The sequence below is a fragment of the Pimephales promelas genome, chromosome 15 (assembly GCF_988280905.1).
Source record: "Pimephales promelas chromosome 15, fPimPro1.hap1.1, whole genome shotgun sequence".
NCBI classification, from domain to species: Eukaryota; Metazoa; Chordata; class Actinopteri; order Cypriniformes; family Leuciscidae; genus Pimephales; species Pimephales promelas.
In genome coordinates, this window is record NC_142783.1 from 15,615,011 (window position 1) to 15,641,730 (window position 26,720).

Genomic DNA, 26,720 nt, shown 5'->3' on the forward strand with positions numbered 1-26,720 from the left:
TAATCTCACATGTATTACATATGATTATTGGGTCATGTTTTTATCTGTTCACCTCCTATATGTAATAACAGAGGAATGTCTTATGGTTTTGCTATCCGTAAAGGAAGTAATTTGTCTTTTCTTTATCAAGAGTGGAGTGAGGCACCAGAGAACCGGCCGGGTCAGATGTCATCTTAGACTGGGGAGGATAGAGGGGGTTAGCGGTAAATCTAACCTAGCATTTGAATCCTATTGCTTGTGGAATTTTACAGAGAGGCTTGGCCTGCTGTAAATAACCTTGGGAGAGCTATATAGACAGACACCGGCCTGTGTTCTGGGCGTCACTCTCTTCACAGTGTACCAATCTGTGTTAGCGACTGAGCCTTATTCTTGCAAGAATAATAAACCATTCTTTCTTTATTTTCTACATTAAACACAACAATACGCCAGCGCATCCACGACTCTCCTATGATTAAATGCGACACTTCCGGTTTTCTTCCCACCGGAGCGATTTCAAAATGGCAGCTGCGTGAAATCAGCGTATAGTTGAGAAATAGTGAGAAATGGACTCTAAACTAAAGTGTGACCGATTTTAGTTATAGGAACACCTTTTGGGGGACTAAATTAACTCCTACTTCAGAGTAGGGTTTTATTTAAATTTGACATATACTTACTCCAGAATAGATCCAAAACAGAGATAGATGGACAAACGCTGAAGTCCAGGCACTTCTCAAACTTTGCACTAGAAACATTGATCATTGCCCCTGAGGATGAAATCCCTGGGATTAAACAATACTTGGGTGATCTAGGCCAGTCTGCTAAGCCAAGTCTTAGAAATTTGGGAGTTATCCTCGACAAAGACATGTCGTTAGTGCAGCACTGCAAGCAGCTGACGAGAAACTGCTTCTTTCAATTAAGGAAAATCTCGAAACTTAGAAATATGGTTTCAAGAAATTATTTGGAGCTTATTATTCATGCCTTTGTGTCTTCGCGTTTAGACTATTGTAATAGTCTATTTTTATGCCTAAACCAGAAGGAGCTCTCTCGACTGCAATTAGTCCAAAACTCTGCAGCCAGAATTTTAACACGTACAAATAGGAGGTCTCACATATCCCCAATCCTAAAAGAACTTCATTGGTTACCAGTGTCTTATAGGATAAATTTTAAAATTTTGGTTTTAGTTTTCAGAGCTTTACATGGCCAGGCTCCCCCTTATATTAGTGACCTAATTCAGCGTTATGCCCCTGTACGTGCTCTGAGGTCTGTGGATCAGAACCTGCTGACGGTTCCACGCACTCACTACCGTACTAGAGGTGACCAATCTTTTCAGGCAGTTGCCCCCAGGTTGTGGAATGAACTTCCACCGTCTATGCGCTCCTCTGATTCTGTTGATGTGTTTAAATGCAGACTTAAGACACATTTATTTGTTCAGGCTTTCAATTAGCTACCTGTGGGTTGATATGATCATGTACTGTCTATGTTTTTATTGTGTGTATTTTATGATATAAATTGTTTTTGTTGTAAAGCACTTTGTGGCCCTATACCTGTGAAAGGTGATATATAAATAAACTTTTACTTACTTACTTACTTACACTATAGAGTTGTTGAATGCCACGCTAATTAAGGGATAATTCACTCAAAAACTAAAATTCCTATAACTACCTGGTGCGAAAGCCCCTAATGTTAACCTGAATGGCATAGGCCCAATAATAAGCATCACATGGGCTGAATAGGACGACTGCAATTCCATTTTTTGTTTTTGTAATTGACCATTTGAGTACTACTGATATAATCAAGAATCAAGTAAAGAGACAAACCTTCACAACAGAAAGATCTAGGCTGCTTTTCGTATGTGATGATGTCTTTGACTACTTTCTCCAGTTTGCAATACTCGCAGACAGCTTTCACGTTGCTTTCCCTCTTATATGTGTCGCAACACGCTCGAGAACAGAACAACCCAGTGTGACCCTAAGTGAAGAAAAAAAGAAGGTGCTTTAACACCTTTGAAAAACAACAAAAGAATAATTTCACCTTTCCAATGTTTTCTGAAGCTTTATAGAGGCAATTTATAAAAGTAACATCACACTTGCAATTGCATTGTTGTGCTAAACATCAATAGGTCTGTGATTCAGCCACAGTAATATCGCGTTCGCTCATGTGACCACTTTTGGAAGTCATACCTTAAATTGGAAAACCTCAGGCTTTGAACTGAACTGATTCTGGCACTGCTTGCACGCGAGTCGTATTGTTTCAGAGGACGAGGGAAGCTTGTTTGGCCACTGTTGCTGGGCGTCTTGTGAATTTACCACACCAGGAGCCGGCACATAAGTTGGAACTGGATTTTGATTTGAGGGTGGTACAAAAGGTGGTGGAGGGTTGTGGCTTGGGCCAGGCACATTGGATGACGTTTGGATGGGCTGAAGATGGTCGGTGTTGGGCCGAGGTGGTGCAGCGCTCTGAGGCTGAGGTCCATGAGAGTTTCCATTCATCTGGTTATGAGGAACAGATGCATTCAGTTTCTCCTAAAGAGAGAGGAAAAAAAAAAGAATAATTACATTAAATGTTACAAAAGATCTCTTTCAAATAAATGCTGTTTATCTGAACTTTTAAGCTGTTGTCAACAATGAACATATAAGAAATGTTTTTTGAGCTCCTGATCCTGATCCTGATTTCTAAAGGATAGTGTCTGTGACACTGAAGACTGGAGTAATGATGCTGAACATGCCATCAGATGAATACATTTCATTTTAACCCTTTAAAGCCTGACACATAAAAAAAATGGCAGAAAATTATATATTTTTGTAAATTAGATATTTATTAAGCTATGAATCAAAAAACTCATTTCGTTTATGATATATTTTTTGTATCACATTTGATACATCAGGCTTTTTGGGAACGTTTTGCTTACAACAGTGTTGGTGTTTTAGACATAGAACATTTTAGGCCGTTTTTCTCTCTTTTCTTTACATAGATTTTTTTTCCCAGTCCTTTTATTTTACTTTGTGGAAGTCACGAAAGCAGTTTCTGTCTTTGTTCAGGCAAAGATGCACCTTACACTTCTCACAGTACACATGCGAGAAGTGATTGTTGGTGCAATGCTTGCATCTTTGTCGGGTTTCCCATGTTGGAAAATGATCCATGGCATCCCTTCTGACATCCAGTGGAACACTGCAGCTTGACCTTTTACGGGGGGTTGCTGGTGGAGACTCTTCTGGACAGGATAATGGTCGGTCAACTTTTTTAGCCTTTCCAGCACTTGTGAGTGAAGTACCAACCAAAGCTTGAAACCTTCGCAGAGCCAAGGTTTTCATCTTGGGGTTTAGCATCTTCTGGTCTCTTCTGTAGAGATTCCACGCATTGATGACTGCCACTGTAACAGTGTGCCACCAGATGTACATGTACCATCTTCGGGATCTGAAGCTGAATTTGTAAAGTGCAGACAGCATATCAAGGAGATCGACGCCTCCCATGAACTTGTTATATGCCTCAACGATGGCTGGTCTGGGAACCATTATGTGAGTTTTGGATTTGCGATCCCAACGTTTCACATTTCCCACAGGTTCAATACCCACAAACGAAGAAATCAGGTTCACTGCTTTGTTGTCAAACCATCTTACAATGATGTTGTTGTCCTGGTTCACTCTGAAGTCCATTGACCCTCTTCCATGTTTCTTCATTTCCCTTTCATCCATCATGGTGCAGTTGGCCATCCTGTCCATCCGGATAGTGCCAATGTAGTGGATTTCTCTCTCCTTTAGGTGCTGCACCAGGGGAACTGATGTAAAATACTTGTCTGCAAAGACCTTGTGATTCTCCTGTAACTTCTCCTGTAACACCCACTTCTGATTTTTCTCTGTCTTGATGTTCTGCACTTTGACAAACGTCAAAGTCATAAAGAAAGCCACTTTGTCCGGCACGTCCCCACATCTTAAAACCCCATATGTGTGGTTTTGCAGGCATGTACACACGTAGATGCGATTTTCCCTTGAATGGCACCATAATTTTATCTACTGCATGACATTCTTCAGGAGGTATGCAAAGAAACTGTTCACGCAGGTTTTGTAACCATGGCCTAAGCTTCCACAGTTTATCTTTCTTTGCATCATCAGAAACACTGAAATTGTCCTAAAAGTGAATCAGTGTGAGCAATTGCTGAAACCGATCTCGAGACATTACATCACAAACTGCAGGAAGCTTTGTCTCCATCTCCAAACATGCTCTCACACAGGACATCTGTACTAACCCCATTTGCATGTACATGCCTAGAACTTTCTCTATCTCTTTGGCAGTTGTGTTTACTGACTTGCCCTCTTTTTTTACGCTGTACAGATTAGTTTGTTCTGCCGTTTCCTGTAGCATTTCATCAGTGACAAACTGTTTGAAATACATGTATGGAGTCCAGTTACAGCTGTCTTTTGTCCCTTCCTCATCAGATGCAATGAAATCGACAGATGGAGGTTGAAATTGTTTTTTTCTCCATCTGTATTCTTTCCTTTTTGCATTATCCTTCACCGACTGCTTTTTGAATGTGTCCTGTGTTGTTGGGACCTCAACTTCTAAGCTGCTCTGGACTACACTTTCGACTTGATAATCCTCATCACTGCTGTCTGAACTTCCATCTTCATGCATGGCCTGAATCCATTCCTCATTATCCTCATCATCCTCTTCCTCTAACTGCTCTAGGTCACTTGAACTGCCATCCATTATTATGTCGATTACATTTTAAAGATACTTTTTTTTCTCTCTTCTTCCTCTAATCTTTTTGACATCTAAAAAACAAATAAAAAATTGATGATTCCAGCATACTGGAATGATTCCAGCAATAGGAATTGTTACTGTAAAAATAACCTAAATGTATTCTGCCCTACAAAGGCAAAGCTCAGTAACTACACATTTGGTTAAAAACTGAGTTAAGACTTGTAATGGGCTTTATGACGTGTTCTGTCTTGTGAAAAAATATTTCTGTGTTAAATTGTCCCGTTTTGGAGATGCATTACCGCAATCTACCCATAATATGTTTGACTGGCTGGTATAAAAACTTTAAAGGCCTTTTTCTCCGTTTCTTTGTTTGTGTAGTTACTGCACTTTGCCTTTGTAAGATGACATTGTGGTAGGCATATTGTAGATTAAATTAAAAAATGGGACTTTAAATTTGACATTACTGTTTAGACATAAAGCACCATTAATACCTGCAGTATCAAATTTGATACACAATTTCCAACACGATTTACTTGTAATTTAACTATAACTCTTATGCATTATTTCACTTCAGAAAGTGTTAAATTAATTATATCAGGTGCAATCCAATATTATTTTTTACCTTAACAACTTGAAATTAGCCTTTATTTTCCTGCCGAAAATGTCTTTCCTGATCCGATCGCAGCCGCCATTTTGAAAAGCTGAAAAATTACCCCTCTACTGCCTGCAGTACAGTGAAATTCCACAAGATGGCAGAATACACGTATCAAAATAGATAAAACAGGTTTTCAAAGAAAGTATTGCTCTCACTGATTCAATATGTCTAAGAAACTTGTGTATGAAATATGATACGTGCGGTTTTAAAGGGTTAAAATGTCAAAAAGAAAACAATTGCAAATTGTAATCAAATTTTACAATATTACTGTTCTAACTGTATTTTTGATCAAATAAATGGAGCTTTGGTGAGCATAAGAGATTTCACCGATTCTAACCGACCCCAAACTACAACTAAATAGTGAAACTATTCAAACTAAAACTAGTCAAACTAAATAAATAGAGAAAGAATGCAACACCTGGAATTTGCCGACACAGTCTAATGAGCAGAAGTTTCTGATAGACCCATCAGAAATGGCAAGGTGATACTGAGGAACAGCTAACTTCTTGCAAGTTGTGCATGGGAAAGAGGTGCCTAAAAGAAAAGCCAGATGGATCAGCACAAGAAGAAAAACTAAATCTTTAGAATCTCATCAAACAAAATAAACTTCTAAAATGAAATATTTTAATTTTACTAAACAAAAGCCTGTTTTTGATATATTGAAGATTTTAACAATAATTTAATTCTGAAATAAGTTATGATAAATCATTTATTTCAAAATTATATACATTTCAAAACTAAATTTTACTTTTCCTAAAAAACAACAACATGCTTTTAAGATATTGAAGACAATTAAAAAAAAGAATTAAACAAGAGAGGCCCTTCTTTTGCTTAAGTCTCTGGTTCCATCCAGACTGGACTATTGTAATGCACTCTTGTCATGGTGCTTTATTTCAACAAAATTTGTACCTGTCAAACTGGGAGACGCTTGACTCAGGGCCACACATCTCTGAGAGCAGAAGAATTCCGTTACACCCTGTATGTTTGTCCCCTCCATCATTTGTTCAATATTTTTGATTTCTTGGCAATAGGGACAGTGAAGCCGCTTGCCACTCTTCTGCAACACAGTGAAAAAGCCAACAGCTTTAACCCCCCTGAATTATTAAAATGAACAATTTAGGCCATGCTTGACTAACATGGCTTGAGCAGAGAACAGAGTTCAAAGAACTTTTAATGTTGGGGTACCTGTTTGTAATTGCTGATGCATTCAGTGCAGCAGAACTTTTTAATACTATCCTCTATCTGAACCAGGTGATAGTTTCCTGAGGCAGTACAGTTGCCACAGTTCTCACAGTAGCTCATGTAGAGGTTTCTGGAGGACCTGAAGCGTGCAAAGCATTCATCGCTGCACAGCTTGTGTATGGCACCAAGATGAGTGACTTCATGCTGAATCTGTAATACAAAAAAAAAAAAAAAAAAAAACAGATAAAAAAACAGGCTCAAACTGCATGGATTCTAAGTTGCACTGATGTTCTATGACCTTGCATTGGGCTAAAGGACTGTTTTCACCAAGTTGATCCTGTAGCAACATTCCAATCAACCAATCAGATTTAAGGGTGAATTTAGTTTGTCAATTTAAGGGTTAGGCCGGGGCTATCATTCACCTATCCTTTCCCTCTGATTTTACAAACAGGTTATGGTTAGGGTGTAAGCATTATGTCTTCAGACAGAAATGTTGTTCCAGGATCATGTCTTGGCAAAAAATTAGGCAACTTTAAGATTAAGACTGAATGTCAGGCTGAGGACAATTATTAAATGTTTATTTTACTTTCTATGGTTTAATTACACTTCCCTGGTAAGTTTATTTTTTAAATGAACAAACTATGTACATTTATGGTTGTTAAGATGGTAAATATAAAATGGATTCTCCAAATGTTAAGAAATTGTACAAGTGTTTCATTTGCTCATAATGGAACATAACAGAGAAAACAAGCCTTTCAAGGATAATTGCACCCTCGAGCCAAGTAACGCCCTGTTGTATTTTTTTTGGAATGTTTGTGAACATAACATCTTGTACCGCTTATTTGGGAAACTGAATGCCAGTTTAGGCTTACAACATTCATTGCATTGTACTGTACATACAAATAATCTACTTCATTTAATGTGCCTTAATCAAAACAACTCAGCCCATGAGGGAGTAACAAATTTGTATATGCAAAAATCCCCAAAAAATGAAATTAGAGCATTTGTATAATGAGCCTTACCTCTTTGACCAACTTACACACGCTGCAGTGTGTAAATAGATCCACAGGTGCATCTTCATACCTGTCTTTATAAATACTCAGACAAGCTTGGCTGCAAAATTCCTTTAGTGTGTTCATGGAGCCCACGGGGATGGTTATTAAGTCCTTTAGATTGACAATGACCCTTTGGAACAATAAAGTAGTTTAATAAAATGATCAATTCCACATACCATTTGTATAAATTGCATTAAAAGCTTTACATAATTAATTTAATTTGCATGATCAAATTAAATGTTTGAAACATTATCAGTTTTATAATATTTTTCCACATTTAAAAAGTAGGGATGCAACAATATGACAATCTTGGCCGATACCGATATCTCTTTATATTTGAAAGCCGATAACATATATATTTGCCAATAAATCCAAATATTTTTTAAATAATTTTAAAAAGAGCCAGATTACCAAAACAAGTCTCACCATTAAAAGCCATGTCCCAAGCGCACACTTATAATAATCACATTATAATTTTATGTAGCCTCTATGAAAGCACATGGTACTTAACTGTATTTTCATTGAAATTTTCAAAAATTACAGCATAACAGCCTCAAAATCCCAATATATTTTTGATGTACGGCAAAGAGCAAAGGTTTTCTGATGAACTTCTTTTGAGTTTAATGAAAGAAAGCCACAGGTTTTTAGGAAAACTATCCATTCAACACACTTTTTCAGGTTTTTGTAAACACAATAAACTGACAAAAGATGGAAAACAATTATATAGTACACAACCTAAAGTACTCACTTAAGGCAGAGGTGGCAGGTTTTCTTAGGAGCGATGATGGGGGTAAACTGAACCGAGGGTAAACTGAAACTAGTTAGACAAACAGTGGAACAAAACAACTGGTTGGAGCCTTTTCGCTGGAACGCCGTTTGACCCTTCTGGAGGACTTTAGAACAGCCCGAGCAGCAGATCCTCACTGTGGGTGGAGGCGCGTGGATCTGGGGCGGCTGGGGCTGGGGCTGCAGGTGGGTTTGCTGCATCAACGGCGGCTGCATTCGGGTGTGGGTCTGGATTTGAGGATGCATCTGGGTCTTGGGCTGCAGTCGGAGCTGAAGCTGAGTTTGGGATTGGGTAGGCAGAAGTATAGTGGTCCCTCTGAGAGAAGCCGTGTTCTGGGACATTACCGAGAATGAAGATGGCTGGGAGTGTGCCACAGAAGCTGCATGAAAACAAACCCATTAGAAAATTTCGAAGCAAATACATAAATGTTAAGATATATATCAACTTGTGTCAAAAATTACTAATATAATTTTAGCAACACCATGCAAAGTAGCCCTCATGTAAAGTAGTACCATTAAAGCCGGTGACAAACAGTGACGTCCTGCACGTACAAAGAGAAATCTTTGTGCTCTCACCTGAAACTGCATCACTGCTACTTCCACTGACAGAGAAAACGGAGCTAATCCTCAGTTCATCAGATGCAGAGGAGGCCTGAAATTAGTCAAAAGCCATTTAGTACATGAGACACGGATTGAACAGCACCGCTGAACAGAACAAGACCAAATCTCACCTCGTTCTCATTACTTTCAGAACCGTCAAGCTCCTGTTTAATACGGCTCATGTCAGACTGAGGCATTAATGCTTTATCGTAGTCTTCATCAATAGGCTCATCCTTAATTCTTATTACAGGCGAGTAAGTGGTTTCTCTATCTGTGGATTCCAAAGGAATCTCCGTCTGTAACTGGGAATAAATACAAAATACACAGGCCCATTTAACACTCAAACAACAAGTAAAAAAAAAAATGTGCAAAAGGAATAAAACAATCCTTCACCTTAAAGCTTGTATCAGCAATTTCTGGCCCAAAAAAGGCCCAAACATAAAAGATCACATTCATCTAATCTTTCCTACTTCACAATCTTACTCAAAATCAAAATAAATAGGGTTTTAGTAAATAAATCACTATTTATTTTGATTTTGAGTGGTTGGTGAAACCAATTGTTTTTGTGTGCAGATCTCAGAGCCTTGGCTGTCTACAGAGACGCAAGCGGATCGTTAGGAAAGATTAGATGAATATGACCATTTATGTTTGGGCCTGAAATCGCTGATACAACCTTTAAACCACATACATTAAGTGGCCACTTCATTGGGGTACTTGTTAACTACTTGTTAAAGGGATACTCCACTTTTTTTTGGAAATAGGCTCATTTTACCACTCCCCCAGAGTTAAACAGTTGAGTTTTACCGTTTTCAAATCCATTCAGCCGATTTTCTGATATTTAGAAGAATATCAGTAACCAGACAGTTTCTGGTCTCATTCACTTCCATAGTAGGAAAAAAATATACTATGGAAGTCAATGAGACCAAAAACTGTCTGGTTACTGATATTCTTCTAAATATCAGAAAATCGTCTGATTACATTCGAAAATGGTAAAACCCAACTGTTTAACTCTGGGGGAGTGGTAAAATGAGCCTATTTCCAAAAAAAAGTGGAGTATCCTTTCAAATATCAAATCAATCTACCTTCAAATCAAATATCCAATAACCTTCAGCACCTTGCTGAATCATGACATGAAGAATTTAGGATGTTTTGGGAGCAAACGTGGATCCTATAAATTATTACTTAACTAAAAAAGAGGCCCCAGAGCACATGTTTTTATTAACACCCAATATTTGACACTGTTTTTAACCCAAACTTACGTTGGCATCACTTCGCGATGACTCAATCCTGAGCTCAGACTGTACATCTTGGATATCTGACACAGTAGGACAAAAGAAGCATTTTTACATATATGCAGCTCCATAATTTTCTTAAGGCATCATCATAACACCAGTGTACTCATACCAGAGTAAATTATTCTGGGAGAGGCAGCAGAATTACTTTAGTATATTGTATAAAGCATAATCTCATTATCTTTTACCTATAATAGTGTCTGATGAGGGGGTGACAGGGGTGCCTTCAGAAACCTTCGCTCTCTCCACATCCATTTCTGATGTTCCATTGGTAGAGGAGCTATTCTCTTCTGTAGTCAGAGGAGCCCAGTTAGTCCAGAATTGTTCAAATACATTCTCATTTATAATTCACCCACATTAAAGAACTAGTTCCTTCAACATGGCATCATGACTTTTTACCTTTCAAGTCAAGTGGCGTGTTATCTATACGAATTTTGAACTAGCCACGTGTATGCGTGCATGTCTACGCCATTTAATATCCGAGCGAAACGAAGCAAAATGTAGATCTACATCTGGGGAGCGTTTTTTTTTTTTCCTAGGATGGTAGGGGAAGACTCATAAATGGTATTAACCCCAGTGATGGGTAGGTTTAGGGACGGGGTAGGTCATAGATTTATATATACAGTAATGTAACGTTAAGTTAACGGCATTCATAAAAACGCTGAAAAGCGATTATGAGTGTTGATAGCACACCAAAAATGAAAACATGAATTGGCGTGTCATACATACGCCATTTCATGAGAACAGTCTAGTTCCTTTGACATCTAAATTATGATTTACTGCATAAATAAATTAAAAACAATGCGTCCCATTCACTAATAATTATTACTTCATATTTATTACTTTGTATTTGTACGTACAAGTAAACTTCTCACCTAACAACTCCGTACACGTTAATTTATTCTTATCCTCACTCTACTGTTAATGAATTTGGAGTATTCTAAATGAGTGACCTCATGCTCAAGGTTAGTCATTTGAATAAAACATCCTGACAAACAAAACATCTTTTATTATTGCTGAATCCTTTGTTTGAACTCAGATTTCATGCACAAATTTGTGAATATGCTTAGTAAATGAGACCCGATATGACTGCAGAAACTATTTAGCATATGAAATATTGCTTAGTAAATGAATTAAAATGTTCAAACTCACCTGCTTCAGCACCACTAGTTGGCAGTCCATCTTGACTTTCATTTTTATCATTACTGTTCCCATCAAAAGCCTTCTGAGCAAAGCTACTGTCTACTTCCCAATCATCTTCATCTGTTCCAAAGACTGGAAGTCCATCAAGCTCATCCTCCACTGGCAGACCACTGCTGCTCTCACCCTGATCAGCAGAAGCTTTAACTTCAAGCTCTAACGGAGAAAGAAAAGACAAATAAGGTTTAATATATCAGCATGAGGGATGATCACGAAACTAACAAAAAATGACCTACAGCAACAACAAATGAAGTTTAAAGCGGGTGAAATTGCCACCTTGAAATTTATGTGTTTGGTTTCGTACCTGATGACTGGTCCATCTGGCCCAGATCTGCTGGCAGAGTGCTGATTTGCTAGAGTTCAAAAGACAGAAAGAGTGAAACGTTTAGTTTTAGTATCGGCATATTGGATAAAACAAATAAAATTGAAGACAGAAAAGGGCAATTGACATTCAACATGAACTTTTTTCATTGTGACTGCAGCATGAAATTGACATTCTCATGCAGAAACTGTTTAATTCTCTTACAAGTCAAATTTATTTACCAAACATTCCATATAAAATAGTAACACTGGCATAATAAAGAGAGAAAAAAAGACGTGTCAAGGTTAAAAATCCTTAAAAAAAGGTTAACTACCTATTCAGAATGTAAAAAAAGAACAACAAAAAGCTTTTCAACATTTAAGAAGATTAATTCACATACTATTCCATCCCTCAATTAAATAAATGCTTTTCCTTCTTTTTTCCTCTGGCTAAGAAATTATAGCTTTGTCATCTTCAACTCTTCTGATTAAATGTATGTCCATTTATGTGAGATTTGAGCTGACCAACTGTGGCACTGAAAAGTACACTACTGTTTAAAAGTTTGGGGTAGGTAAGATTAAAAAATATATATATAAATATGTTTTGAAAGTTTCACAGGGTAAAATATCAGCACCTAAAAGTAAAATATTAGGAGCTAAATGGTACAGGAGAAAAACTTCAAAGAAATAAATAAGAACCTTAACCTACACAATATTCACAAAATTTGACATCTTTATTTTAATAAAGGGTGAAACTTGCCCTTCTCTGTTATTGAAAGAAGAAATTGCCAGTTTAAAAATTAGAATGTGTCCCTCTAAGCCTGCAGGACTTCATAATTAGCACCAATTGTACATAGGTTTTCTTACATTACACTATAAATGTATTCAGGGACAATTAAAAATTCTTTTTCTGTTAACTTTTGGTCAAACCACAGGAAAATGTCCAGAAAATACTTGAGACAATTTTGGCCCCTGATCGACTGGACCACAAGAGAATGACGCTAAATAACACAGATATAAATGGGGTCCAAAACGCTTTGAGCTTGTCTTCTTTCAACCCTTTCCAGAGGCAGTCGAAAGCACATTCGACCGGATTGCTTTCATACTAGCCTAGTCAATATTTAGCATAGCAAAGCAACCGTGTTCAAAATCAGCCCATATACCTGTATTCACCACCATTCCCAAAATTACTCCACTAATATAGTCTACTGGAAGTAGTGAATGAAAACAAGAGAGTGAATTCAGACACTGACTATTGCAGGAAGAGCGGCAGTTTGTGCTTGCGGTTAAACAATCTTTTGAAACTTAGAAAACTGACAGCTCCAGTAAGAATTCATTTATACCTGTATGATATTACGCTGGAGCCACATTGGACCAGCGGTTTGGAAAATGGATAGATTGATGATTCAGCTACGGATATCATCTTCTGGCGAGACCCTGTGATGTGACCGTCAGAGTGCATTATGGGTATTCTCTAGCCATTGTAGTACATTGGTTGTACACTCGTGGGATTGAATATGTGCACTCGATAACTTCCACTATGGTTTCGGACACCACTATAAATGGAAATGGCTGTCCATTAAAATAGTATATAGGGGGTGATTTCACTATAAATGGAAATGGCTGTCCATTAAAATAGTATATAGGGGGTGATTTCAGACAGAGCCTAAAACAATTTTTTTTTTTTTTAAATCACTATGGGAAAAATGAATGGAAAAAATACTTCTGGAACCAAGATGGCTACTGCAGAAGAGGGTGGGACACTTCTTTTCATTTTCAATAATCCGGTAGACTCAGATTTAAGACACATTTCAAAGAAAAATCTATCGCTATTATCATTTCATTAGTATTTTTTAAAACTTTTATCCATTTATCCCAAATTCTTCATTGAGAGGGGGAAGGGCTAAACCAACCAATTACGTATTTCCGGTTCCCTGGCAGAGAGTGCGCGTGACGTCATTGAGTGCTGAAGGCGCGGGTCTGCAGCTAGAACACATACACACCTGAAAATAAACTATAATGAACCGTATCAGTGTATATTCACATGTATTTCAATATAGAGGTCACCAGCATTACAATGGAACCCAAGCTAACGTTAACGACTTTTGAGAAATCCATTGAGAGATGCCTGCTGCTGCAGACCCCCTGCATGTACTGCATTTTCCGCCATGTTAATAATGCAACACAATATATTTAATAACAGCGATCCCATGTGCACACAAGCGCTTATTAATGGTTTACTATCAAATCTGAGCTTAAAACTATTGATCATCAGCATCGTACTCGCAGACCTGCGTTATGCATTCGCATGCGTGCTAGCAAGGCTACATTTGAGAGGGAACAGAGAGGAAATGATGCTATAAATTGAAAAAGTTGTGAGGGTTTAATTATATACTCACGAAGAGATAAAGATCAGCTTTCAAACGGGGGCTTTCATGCGTTCTCCTGATGTTTTAAACGTCTTCACTGTAGTATTGTACGTACAAAGCCTTTCGCCAAAGCAACAACGCGATTCGAGCTCCTGCTGCTTCCCAACAAGCTCAATGTGTTCTGCTGCACCCTGGTGTCCGGGAGGGGAAATGCAGATCCAGAAGCACATAAACTCTTCCAAATCCGAATAATTTATTCATGTGCAATAAAAGCAATCATTTAACAATTCAATTTATAATATTAAATGTATTATTATAAAGGAACGAAGTGTTTTGTTTTAGTATAAAGCTGGCATGCATTAAGCAATAAAGCAAGTGCACATGGATTTGTGTGTGTGATCCTCAGGATGGAGAAAGTAACGTCTCATGTCATGACGCCCAAGTTTGCACCAAGCTCCCGGATCGTTGGTAAGTTTTGGGAGGGTCTATCACACGTCAAGAAGGCGACCCTTACTCCGATTGCATGAAGCCTAACAAGGCTCTCTTGGATGATTCGAATTTGGTCCCCGCCAAACTCAGTTTGATTATGAATGTACATTTCATCCATCATCGATGAGCAAACTGTCTTTTCCGACTTTCTTCTCCTCAGCAACATGACATTTTAAAGCTGTGAAAGAAGCAACAGGTTCTGAAGATACCTTTTCTGCATTGAAAATGGGCGGTGCTATAAGATCTATAAGCTTTCCATTTAAGTGTTTTCGGAAAGATTCTGAAATATTGTAGTAGTGATCACTCAGAGAGCTGCTAGGCATAGTGTAAAAGTGACCTGATGCTGAGTGTCCAAGTTTTTCACTCCGATTTGAGTGTTGAACGCCGCTACCCAAACCAACATCCTCACACACATTCACTGTCAGAGCAATGTCATTGTGCATGACGACTTGAGCAACAAATAAATGCCTGTTCAGATGTGTCTTCCATCATCATGACCTTGCTCTGATTGGCAGCAAGGCTGTTGGCACTACTCCTGTTGTCTATATATGCAAGCTCCTCATTACTATTTACAGCAGAAATAGGGATGTCACTTACTACCTCATTAATCTTTACCAAGCGTCTTCTTTTTGGCTTTTGTTCTTTATTCTTGTAGTAAGAGAAAACAGTAGGCACAGAGGTGTCCTTCAGGCATGTTCTTCCCTAAAAAAAATGACAAGAAACATAAAAAATTTGACATAACAGAGATGTATGTGTTTGTTTCATTAATCGGTCTATCACTACGTAGTATAGAAGTACAGATTACACATTAACATTATTATTGCTATTAAAAGAATATGCAACTTCACTTAGAATCATGCTGTGTTCTGCTGTATCACCTGGAGAATCATTTTTCCAACATGAATTTCACAAAGAGATTTTTTTTTGTGTGCAATTCTCAGTCTGTGATAGGGTTAGGGTATTTGCATTAACATATGAGACACAGCCATCTTTTAACCATATAAATATTGGGAACTATATTCTCAGAAGGCAAAGCACTGCTACTTGGGCGGAGTGATTACCGCAGCCCCCGAGACGGACCGTGGTGAGGAGCAAAGAGTTCGTTCAGAGTTGGAGTAATAAAAGCATAGTATACAATAATGGGTGTTTGTTGTATTGAAAAGAGCTGCGAAAATAAACAGGGGAGACCAGGTAATACCATGAAGGTTAAAAGATGGCTGTGTCTCATATGACCTTGTTATTTGTACACTCTGTGACTATACAAATCACAACATATAATTAGGAAAATGTTTGCGTAATTTTGCCTCTTATTGGGATTAGTATGCTAGCTGTATCCATTTACATCCAGTCTTTGTGCTAAGCTAGGCTAGCGGTGGGTGCGTCAGACAGAGTTACAGCACACACAGAGATGAAAAAGCTATGTATGAACTTATCTAACTCTGGCGGATATGGTGAATAAGCTAAAATCCCAAAAAGTCGAAGTGTTCCTTTAAATGCACTGAAATGTAAATGTTGGCAAAAAGTGGTCATGTTGCTTGCTTGTTAAAATCTTCATTTGGATTTTTGCGTCAGTAATTTCACCTTAACAGTAACCTAATCAAATACTTAGTTGAAGTAATGTAAATTCATGTATGATGGTCAATAATTCGCCAATTTAAACCAATAAATTGCTTGACTCTTTGTAATGTATGAAACAAGGTCTCTGTACCCTGGAGTCAGTGGTGAAGTGATGACTCTCGAAGTGTTCACTGCACAGACGAGAATCCTTGCTAGGGGTCCAATTCAGTCGTCTAACGTTGTGCACCCACTGATCCAGCCTGTGATAGTCTGAATCACCTAGAGGAAAACTTTACACAGACAAATAGATAGTAACCTCCTTCACAGGCTACTTTACATTAAAACAATACAACTATAATTACTAGTGTCAAAAAGGTCATAATACAAATATTATATCTTTAAAAAAAAGGTGGTGGACATCACAGTCCTCATTCGGTTCCACTTCACTGTCTATTCTTGAGTAAGTTACTTAACCCTTGTGCTGCATTAGATTTTTAACACCGTTGAGTGCATTAAGGACCAAAAATGGCCACATATTAAACATTGCCTAAAAAAATATTATATATTATTATTATTTTCCACTTTTACCAAGTTAAATCTTTTAACCAGCATCAGTCCTCATCATAACTACCAAAAATGTATTCAATTTCAGGATTTTAACCCTTTAATTACCAGTTTTGTTTGCGAAACCATCGATTTGTATAAGAGGAAAAAACACAAAAATTCAATTATTTTCAATAAACTAAATGCAAAGAGAAAACTTTAGATTTGGATTATCACAGTCCCACTTTGCAAAAAATCCCACTTAGCGCGTTAGAGACCAAAAATGGCCACCTATTAAACATTGCCTATTGCCTAAAATAAGGTGCATTTCCACCCATGGGGAATAAATATGTAGTGACGTCATCTGGTGGAATACACTATATAATGCAAATATAATGCTTTTGCTTCAAAATGAAAGGATGTTTGTGCAAAAATCATGTTTCATGTATTACTGACAGCCTCGATCAGATTTAAACAACGTTTTAATGGGTTTCAATGGGCCATTTTTGGTCTTTATGGTGCTGAGTGTTACTATTTGATCTACACAGTGTGTGTTATACATATTTTGCAAAATGGGATCACATTTTTTACATGTATCCAAAAAGTCACAATTTTGCCAAATTTCATACCATTTGCATTAAAACAGCCAAAATGGTCAAAGAAATTAAACTGCAAAAGACCAAAAATGTCCCTAATGCAGCATAAGCGTTAATAAGCATATTTCCTATATTTTTGAGGACAAGTCAACAATTAAAACAAAATACTTCCAATAGTGCGTTAGTTACGCTATATTGAATAGTTTATGCCAACGTTTCAGACTGCTTCATCCCGTCTGTTTCAGCCTACAACTAATCTGTCTGTGCAATTCAGGAAGTGTAGTAAAGTTTTAAATAAATTAATAAATACAATTTATTATTAGAATTTCACTCACCGGAAAAAATGGACCCCAGACTTTTTGGACGCTCTTCTAGTACAATTAATCGCAGCGCAAGACATATTATTTGAATATTGTTTGAAATAGTCCCGAGAAAAGTACAAACGGCAGAGATGCCAAGTGTTGAGGTGACGAGACGTCAACAGAACAGACAGCAGTAGTGAGTGACATCAGCGGCAATCACCTGTCACTCAAGTGGCCATCCTTATTTTTGCATAACTTGCAAGGCTTAATATAATTTAAACGGTTGAGTTATAAAAAGGTCAGCCTCCTCACAGTTGTCATGAAGGGCAAAATAGCTATAGAGACCAAAACCACGTTTTGTACCAGGATGTAAACATATTTTTTATGCTGCTGTAAAGTTATTAGGCATGGGTGGTCTATGGGATGGACTCACTTTCGGAGCCTGTCTCTAGCGGCCCGTCGAAGAATTGCAATTTAAGTTACTTCCGTGTTGGATTCAAGAGAGACCGGAATGTTCCCTCTTGATAGGGATTAGCCGATTAGTCCTGCGTCTCAATATCCATACTTTCCACCCTATATATGTGAGATTCAAATAAGTGTGTCCTAAAGCATAGTATGTTTAAAAGAGTATGCCAGAAGTCCCCGGATGGTCTACTATATCCGGTGGATTTTCGGAGTCCGTGCTCGTGCCCGTGTTCGGATGTGCGTCATTGTTTCCGTTGCACGAGTGCCTGCTACTGGCGGACTTTTTTTTTTTTTTTTTTTTTAATAAAGTCATCCATTGTCTATGGAAGAGGATTAGGGACAAGCGATAATAACAAAAATAAAAACATCTCGAGATTAAAGACATTATAATGCGAACTTAAACTCGTTAAATTTTGAGAAAAAAACTCAAAATACAATCTTGAGAATAAACTCATTAAATATCGAGAATATATGTGTTTCGAGAAAAAACTCGTAAAATTTCAAAAAAGTTAAAAACAATATTGAGAATAAACTCATTATCGAGAATAAAGTCATTGTGTTTAGATAAATGGGTTTGGGTGACAAATTATCAACATTTAAGCTGATAAAAAAATATTTATGCAATGTCATCCATGCATTTCTCTTAGATACAATAGGAAATTAAATTAAATGTAGAGGATTTTATGTTTGACAAGATGATTGACAGGTCAGTTAAGTGACAGGATGCGTGTAACTAAGCGTCAGAGAGCAACCGTTAAAGATGGCCTTTTTATGACGTGTGTCCCAGCCGAACTTATCCCCATCCACAACATTCGAGGTCGGGAAGTTCGGTCTGAACTTTATCCATTGTGGAGCATCTATGCTCGAACCAGAGCTGTTAGGACCAATCAAATTATCAGGGCACTAATGGCGCTTTTCCATTACCAGTACCAGCTCGACTCGACTCGGCTCGCCTCGGCTTGACTCGGCTCGCTTTTCGCTCTGTTTTCCATTGCAGACAGTACCGCCACAAATAGTACCCGGTCGTCATAGGCCTACGCCGTTCATTCCTCGTTGCCCTATCAAGCTCTCGCTGGATCCTCTCATCGGCAACCAAACAAAGGAAAGTCTGCACCCCCTCGTTTGACCATGCCGTATTCTTCCGAGTTGCCATAATAATAGTTGTAAGTTTAGTAATCTCGAAGTGATTACTATTTATTAAAAAACTAAAAAGTTTAGTTAGTTTAGTAGTAAGTTTAGTAATCTCTGGCCAAACTATTTAAAAATGGTGGAGTTATTCTGGTTACTCCATCTGGCATGTGCAATTACCTTATTGCATTACACGTGCACGTGCATTACCTTGCACGTGCATTACCTTAAGCTACAAGGTAATGGAGCATTTTATACATTGTCGTGTTTCTTTAGAAATAAATAAAGCACAAATGGGGTCTTCAAACGCCTCAGATGTAAAGTTATTTGCTGTCAAAGTGACGCCAAAATGAATGGGAATGCTAACGCAAGTGAAGTTCTGCTACAAGATGGCAGCTCCCGCGAGGCTTAGCTTCCGGTCGATGGATTACCCCCTTGGCTTGAATCAGTCGGCCCACTCTCCTCTGACTTCTAGCGTCAACAAGGCATTTTCACATTTTTGGGGGTGCAAAAAGGGAGCTTTGGTCTTTCTGGGTGCACGGCTTTCTTTCTAGCCCCTCCCTAGTGCCGCCCATATGCGTATCCATTTACGGGCATTTCTTCATAAACATTCAAAATTTTGATTGCTGCATTATGCATTTATGACACTAGTAGAACTTTATGTAGGCCTACACATTTAGGAACAGACATTGGGTTCTGCCCAAAGTCAAGCAACATAAAAGTAACGAGTAACGTAAAAAGTTACTTTCCATATGGGGTAACTAAGTAAAGTAACAGATTACTTTTTTAAGAAGAAATGAGTAAAGAGTTACACTACTTTTTAAAAGTAAATTCCCCAACACTGACTGCGGCAAACTGGATGTTTTTTCCCTTTTCACACCATTCTTTGTAAACCCTAGAAATGGTTGTGCGTGAAAATCCCAGTAACTGAGCAGATTGTGAAATATTCAGACCGGCCCGTCTGGCACCAACAACCATGCCACGCCAAAAATGGCTTAAATAACCTTTCTTTCCCATTCTGACATTCAGTTTGGAGTTCAGGAGATTGTCTTGAACAGGACCACACCCCTAAATGCATTCAAACAAACTGCCATGTGATTGGTTAATTAGATAATTGGATTCATGAGAAATTGAACAAGTGTTCCTATGATCCATAGGTGAGAGTATTTACAACTGCAATGCAAATTGCATGTTAATGAGTAAATAATTGGACATTAGCACCACCTACTGGTTTTCTACGCGTAAGTAGGTGTTTACACAACAGTTTCACAGATTTTGCCCTTCTGTCCTTCCATAGAACATAGAAGATATCGACAGCATATTCACTGATTCATTTATGAGTTATAAAATCATTGTGTGATACAACTAAAGTCACAGTTGCGTGTTATAAAGTCTGCAATATGAACTCGCAATTCTAAGAAATAAAGTCAGAATCACGAGAAAAAATCAGAATTGAGAGACAAAAAGTTGCAGTTTTATATTTTAAAAATTATTTTATCATTGTTGTCACACAATCAATTTTATGCTATAAACAATGAATATCAAATCACAAAATGTGGAGAGAAAATATGGGCAAAAGGTATGAGAGGTTTTATATATGAATATGAAATATTAAAATGTGAAAAAACATGAAAATGAATATCAATATTATGTATTCATTTCCATTGCATAAAAGTAGACTATCCATATGGAATACTCCCTTTTAATAGTGAATGTTGTCAAACACTGCTGTGTGTGATAAGCAATAATTAATCTTGTCTAGGAAGAAAATCTGTGTATGCAGCAGATAAACATTCTCAACTAACACCACAGAACAAACGCTTCTCATTCACTAAGTAATGCCTATTAATTTACATTATGCAATATGCATATTTTTATAAACGAACCACCAGCAGAATATAACCAGTTTAGTAAAGTTTATGCATCTTAATTTAATTGGAATTTTACTTATATCAACATTTTATCTCAGGAAAAATGTGCCCTCAAATTAAGAAGAAGAAGCAGAAGAAGAAGAAGAAGATGAAAATAATACAGAAATAAATTATTAATACAGAAAATAATACGAACCTTTATTTTGAAAACAGAGAACATGGGTTATTATTTTACTTCCGGTGTTTCAGTGCCATTTGAAGGCTGTAGCAGGTTGTGCCTTCCTTAGCAAAATCATACATCTGTTAACTTCTTTAAATAATTTTAGCAAGTGAGAGGGATGTTTCGTAGGAAGCTTTCAGCCTTAGAGTATCACAACCCAAATGGATTTGACTGTAAAGGTAGGAACCTGTCATCATAATTGAAAGACGTGTTGCCACCTCATGCTCCTAATACTGATCATGTCCATTCAGGAGAATACCAACAGCTTAATAGAGAGCATTTATCGTTCACAACTAAGTCATCTATTATGTTATTAATATTGTGTGTGCTCTTTACTTCACTCAGATGAAACGGAATTCAGAAATTTCATAGTTTGGCTGGAAGATCAAAAAATCAGACACTACAAAATTGAAGACCGGGGAAATCTCAGGAATATTCCCAGCTCAGACTGGCCTAAATATTTTGAAAAGGTGAAACTAATATATATCAACAAATTTATTTTTATATTTATGTGTTAAGTGTATATGTAGGCCTAAAGTAAGGGCTTATACCGTTGTTATTATAATGTATATTATGTATTAATTGGTGTTGTGTGTTTGTAGTACCTCCAAGATGTGAACTGTCCATTCGGCGTCCAGGAAAGACCAGAGAGCGTTGACTGGCTACTGGGTCTTGCTGTTCGTTTTGAATATGGAGACAATGGTATGATTATTTATTTGAGATTATTTTTTGTTTATTTGTTTTTTGATACTTTACTTTTAAGAAAACCAGTGGTCGACATATATATATATATATATATATATATATATATATATATATATATATATAAATCTGTTCTGTATTTTGTTGACTTGTGAAATTACACTCTCCCAAATGTTTCCAACAATGTTTAAATCCAGAGAAGTCTATTTTAACTACTGTATACTTTATTGTCAAGCTTCATTTGTAGTAACAGTAATACAGCATTTCGTTTACCATACAATGTTTTCAAATGAATTGCATGCCATTTAGCAACACAAGTCATCCAGCTTTTATTCATTAATGTATGATATTCTAATATCGATCTATCTTACTGCAGTCAACATTTGAAGTTGATACGAACCTTTCATCAAAGTTATACATGAATTTGGAACAATACCTGTTCTTGTCTTAGTAACTTGTTTGATCCATTTCAAATGTTGACTTCTGTATATTAGTGTATCACTAGTTGTAACACCTATTTTGTCCTTTTATTGGTAAGACTTCCTCATTGAAAGCGGTTTAGTAATTCTGTTCAATCTCAAACCACTGGATGGCAGCATTTGCAAAGTTTTTCAATAAAGTGTAAAGCTTGCAGCTGTCACGCACATTCGATTGCACAATCTTGATTCAATTTATGTTTAGAGCAAGATGTTCCTAGATATGCTAACAAATAATTGTGACAACTTGAAACCTCTGATTTCCATCGCACTGACCACTTATGTTATTTTACATCCCACAGTCGAGAAATATCGCAACTGCAAACCTGCGACAGAGGCCAATGATGCTCAAAAGTCTGCAGACCCATTAATTAATCTGGACAGTGAGTATTCCCTCCCACAAACATCTTTCCAGTCTCCAGTCCTGTTGTTAGGAGACAGAGGAGGCTGATTAAAGAAACCAACTCAATCGCTAATGTTGTTTTCCAAGCATGTCTGAACAAACTGATTACCCACCCACCTCTCTCCACAACCCACAATGAGTGGGCTGAACCGAGCCAGTGACCCACAGCTGGAGGAAACCTCCACATGTTCACTGAATGGAAAATATTGGGCTGTGCTGTTGTTTTTTCTCTTTTCGTTATTATAGTCTTTGTAGTAGTCAAGTAGTTGATTTTATTCCACTAATCACAAATGGTAACATTATTATCAGAGATTATATTTTCTTGTCATAAGTAATTAAACCAAGTCAAACTAGTTTTGCATTGGGAAAAAAAAGATGGAAAACTGATGTTAAATGTGATTTCTCTCTTTAGTTAATAATCCAGATTTTAAGGCTGGTGTCTCGGCTCTCGCTAATCTTCTCAAAATTCAGCGGCATGATGATTATTTGGTAATGCTTAAAGTAAGTATGGTTCGTTTTGTTGATGGTATGAAACATTTCTTTGAATCCAGAGCAATTAAACTCAAGTTATTCTGTTTTTTTGTCATCACAGGCCATTAGGATCCTGATTCAGGAACGCCTGAACCCTGATGCTATTGCAAAGGCCAGTCAAGCAAAAGAGGTGAGCATTCAGTGTTCTTCTGTAATGAAAAAGGCCAGTCGGGAAGATTGTCGTTGAAGGAAATCTCTTATGGTTACCATTGCTGCATTTATTTGATAAAAAATACAGTAAAAACTGTTAAATACTATCACAATTTTGAAAACAGTTGTGCTGCTTAATATTTTTTTTTTTTTGGAAACTGATACATTTTAGTTTATAGGATTCTTTGATAAATTTAAAGTTCAAAAGAACAGTTTATTTGAAAAGGAAATCTTTTTTTGATCATTAGATATGTCTTTACTGTCACGTTTGAGCTATTTAATGCATCCTTGCTGAATAAAAGTAATCATTTCTTTAAAAAAAATCTTAATGAAAGGAAGTTTAGATTTCAAAACATTTGCTTATTTGTTCTCTCGTAGGGTTTACCAGTCGCTCTTGACAAGCATCTTTTAGGATTTGATACGGGAGGTAGGTTTGCACGCACATTCTGCATTTAATTTGCTGTTGACTTTTGAGGAATTGTAAGCACAAAGAATGCTTGATCGTTCCAGATGCGTCTCTGAACGAAGCGGCCAGAATTCTTCGCCTGCTTCACATCGAGGAGCTCAGAGATTTACAAACAAAGATCAACGAGGCTATCGTGGCAGTTCAGGCCATCATCGCTGACCCCAAGACAGACCACCGCCTCGGAAAGGTGGGCAGATAAAAAAGTCCTGCCAGGATCTTGCTGCAGAGACCTTCTTCACGAGACATGCTTTGTTTTCATTAACCACACCACAAATATTTTGTTTGAGTTCAAGGCATTTTTGTGGGAATGCCAAACTGGATTTTTTTTATAATGCATTTGCTTTCCCCTGTAATTAAAAAAATGCACTTAGGAAATTTGACATGGGCTACAATAAAATGCTGGACTATTTTTTTTTGTTTGTTGCATAATAAACCTTAATGCAACGTTTTATGGCCAGACTCTATGTTCATTTTACCCCCAGAGAAAGAAATTCAACTTTATACCCCCAACTGTGCATAAACTGTATTCATTAAAAGAATCACCGCAGAGCCAAAAAATAATGCAAGCAGACATATTAAAGTTGTCAATCACGTTTTATTGTTATAAATATCATTTCTTACAAAAGATAAAAAGGATTAAAAAATTAAGATTGGTAAAAGACCACTTTGGTTGTTCAAAGCAATCTTTTTTTTTTTTTTTTTTTTTTTACTTTTTCCCCAAAATACTGTTTTAGTGTTTTTATTAACATACAAATTACTCAACTAAACTCAGGGTATTTATTTTATCATTATTTTTTGTTAGGGTTTTTTTTTATAACAAAAAGTCACATACAAAAATACAGTAGAATGAAATGAGGTATAAAACAAATTTACAAAACTATTTTTGAGAAAATATTCACGCTTTCATGTTTGTAAATTTGCACTTTGGCATTTACGGTGACGTTTGTCAAGACTTGCGGGATCCGCAATCGGCTCTCTCTTGGTCCACGACTCTGCCGCGATTCCCACAGCACCAGCTTTCCAAACGCTCACCCAAAATAGCACCATGTAATGCTGGCTCTGTTATTAGTGTGTTCCTATAACACAAAACGGGACGCTTGTCGGAAATCCTTCACAGAATGCCAAGTTTGGACAAATGTGAAAACATTTCATTTTCTAGCAGGGGAAATGCCTGCTTTCATATGCTAGTACAGATATATAAACTCTTACTCTGATCTTGTTCCACTGTTTTCTGGTCTTAAAAAAAAACTGAAATGCTTTGAAGTACTGGTGCAACACCAGTGTTTCATCGCCTCTGTCAAAACTACAGTGATTAAGAGGCAGATGCCTTGTACTTTTCTCTTTAGTGCCTGTAGTTGACAGCTAATGTCTGAAAAATGTTATCCTGTTATTTGCTCAAAGAGGTCATACACATTTTACTACATGGAAAACGTGTGCTTTTAAGTGTACTTTTCAGTTATTAAACTACACAAGCTGAAGCCTATTTACAGAGTGCTTTACAATATATTAGTGCTGTCAAATTGATTAATTGCATCTAACTTAAAAATGTGTGTTCATATATTATGTGTGTATATATATATATATATATATATATATATATATACAGTTGTAATCAAATGATTCAACCCCCATTTCAGGTTTATTAGCAAAATGTTACAGACTTTCAGCTGTTTGCAATGAACAAATCAAACAAAAGTTAGTGAAATGGCTCACTAAGTGTCAAGTGGTTTCCCCGAATTCGACAGAAAAAGCAACTTTTAATGACCTCTGCAGTCTCAAAATGACCCAACCCCTTAAATAGCATCCCTCACAACAGCACAAATCCGCAAAACAGGTGTTGTCTCAAACCTGATGCAACTAATCAAGGGCTTCATTAGTTGCACCAGATGTACTTGAGCTAGAACACATGAAATATCTGAACTAGCTAGGTTTGTTGAGTGTCACATTTGACTGCATGTTAGAAATATGGCAAAAGGAAAGTCCAAAAAGATAAGACTCAAATCTAGACAAGATAACAAATGCACTAGACGTTCCTAGAGACACCATTGGAAGCATAGTTCACAAGTTGAAAAGTTAAAGGAACAGTGATTACACTACCTGGACGAGGCAGAAAAAGGAAGCTATGAACAGCTGAAACCAGATTTCTGAGAAGGCAGGTTCAGGAAAAACCCTTGAGTGACTGCAAAAGACCTGCAGCAAGACTTGATGGAACTCCTGTCCAATGCTGTCCAATTCCCAGACATACACCACTATTGACCCAAAAGGACATGAAAAAAAGCTCAAAATCATAAATAAGGCACAGAAGTTTTGAGATTCTGTTCTGTGGAGTGATTAAACAAAACTGGAGCTTTACAGCCCAATGTATCAGCGGTATGTCTGGAGGGAGAAGAATAGAGTTAAGCATGGTGGTGCTCAGATGTTCTGGGGCTGCTTTGCATCCTCTGGGACTGGAAACCTGCAGCATGTGAAAGGCAAGATGGATTGATTGAAATTTCAGGAAATCCTAGTAGAAAACGTCATTGGACCTTCTAACAGAACAAAGATCCCAAGCACACCTCAAATTCCACCAAGACTTGGTTGTAGAAAAAGTCCTGGAAGATTCCATATTGGCCATCACAGTCACCTGACTTGAGAAAATGTCTGGTGGGATTTGAAGAAGGCGGTTGCATCACGCAAACCCAAGAATATTACTGAACTGGAGGCCA

The 26,720-nt window shown here is 37.3% G+C and overlaps 3 protein-coding genes across 8 annotated transcripts in view; 1 reads left to right on the top strand and 2 right to left on the bottom strand.

Annotated features, from left to right (window-relative positions):
* Nucleotides 1–18,265, bottom strand: part of LOC120479665 (zinc finger MYM-type protein 4) — a 33,330-nt gene extending 15,065 nt beyond the window's left edge. Inside the window, exons 1-16 of one of the 2 annotated variants that reach the window (XM_039672360.2) lie at nt 17,637–18,265; nt 16,314–16,452; nt 15,206–15,307; nt 11,752–11,800; nt 11,400–11,603; nt 10,436–10,537; nt 10,215–10,270; nt 9,087–9,257; nt 8,932–9,007; nt 8,318–8,735; nt 7,537–7,699; nt 6,518–6,724; nt 6,242–6,389; nt 5,751–5,866; nt 2,160–2,501; nt 1,797–1,947 (exon numbers count right to left, since the gene is read on the bottom strand). In XM_039672360.2, the coding sequence (XP_039528294.2) occupies nt 1,797–1,947; nt 2,160–2,501; nt 5,751–5,866; nt 6,242–6,389; nt 6,518–6,724; nt 7,537–7,699; nt 8,318–8,735; nt 8,932–9,007; nt 9,087–9,257; nt 10,215–10,270; nt 10,436–10,537; nt 11,400–11,603; nt 11,752–11,800; nt 15,206–15,307; nt 16,314–16,452; nt 17,637–17,701 (2,509 nt within the window). In that variant the 5' untranslated portion in view covers nt 17,702–18,265. Of the gene's footprint in view, nt 1–1,796; nt 1,948–2,159; nt 2,502–5,750; nt 5,867–6,241; nt 6,390–6,517; nt 6,725–7,536; nt 7,700–8,317; nt 8,736–8,931; nt 9,008–9,086; nt 9,258–10,214; nt 10,271–10,435; nt 10,538–11,399; nt 11,604–11,751; nt 11,801–14,146; nt 14,307–15,205; nt 15,308–16,313; nt 16,453–17,636 lie in introns of those variants that run through there. The other variant, XM_039672368.2, reaches the window with a different exon arrangement.
* Nucleotides 18,266–21,294: 3,029 nt separating this feature from the next.
* Nucleotides 21,295–24,464, top strand: rtraf (RNA transcription, translation and transport factor). Its single transcript, XM_039672346.2, has 8 exons — nt 21,295–21,466; nt 21,633–21,757; nt 21,890–21,989; nt 22,768–22,848; nt 23,281–23,369; nt 23,461–23,529; nt 23,928–23,976; nt 24,060–24,464. Exons 1-8 carry the CDS (start codon nt 21,406–21,408, stop codon nt 24,212–24,214), a joined length of 729 nt encoding a protein of 242 aa, XP_039528280.1. The 5' UTR covers nt 21,295–21,405; the 3' UTR covers nt 24,215–24,464.
* Nucleotides 24,465–24,590: 126 nt separating this feature from the next.
* Nucleotides 24,591–26,720, bottom strand: part of nid2a (nidogen 2a (osteonidogen)) — a 40,979-nt gene continuing 38,849 nt past the window's right edge. For all 5 annotated transcript variants that reach the window (XM_089120221.1, XM_089120223.1, XM_089120222.1 and 2 more), the window contains one exon: nt 24,591–25,091. The gene's annotated coding sequence lies outside the window, so the exon portion shown is untranslated. The remainder of the gene's footprint in view (nt 25,092–26,720) is intronic.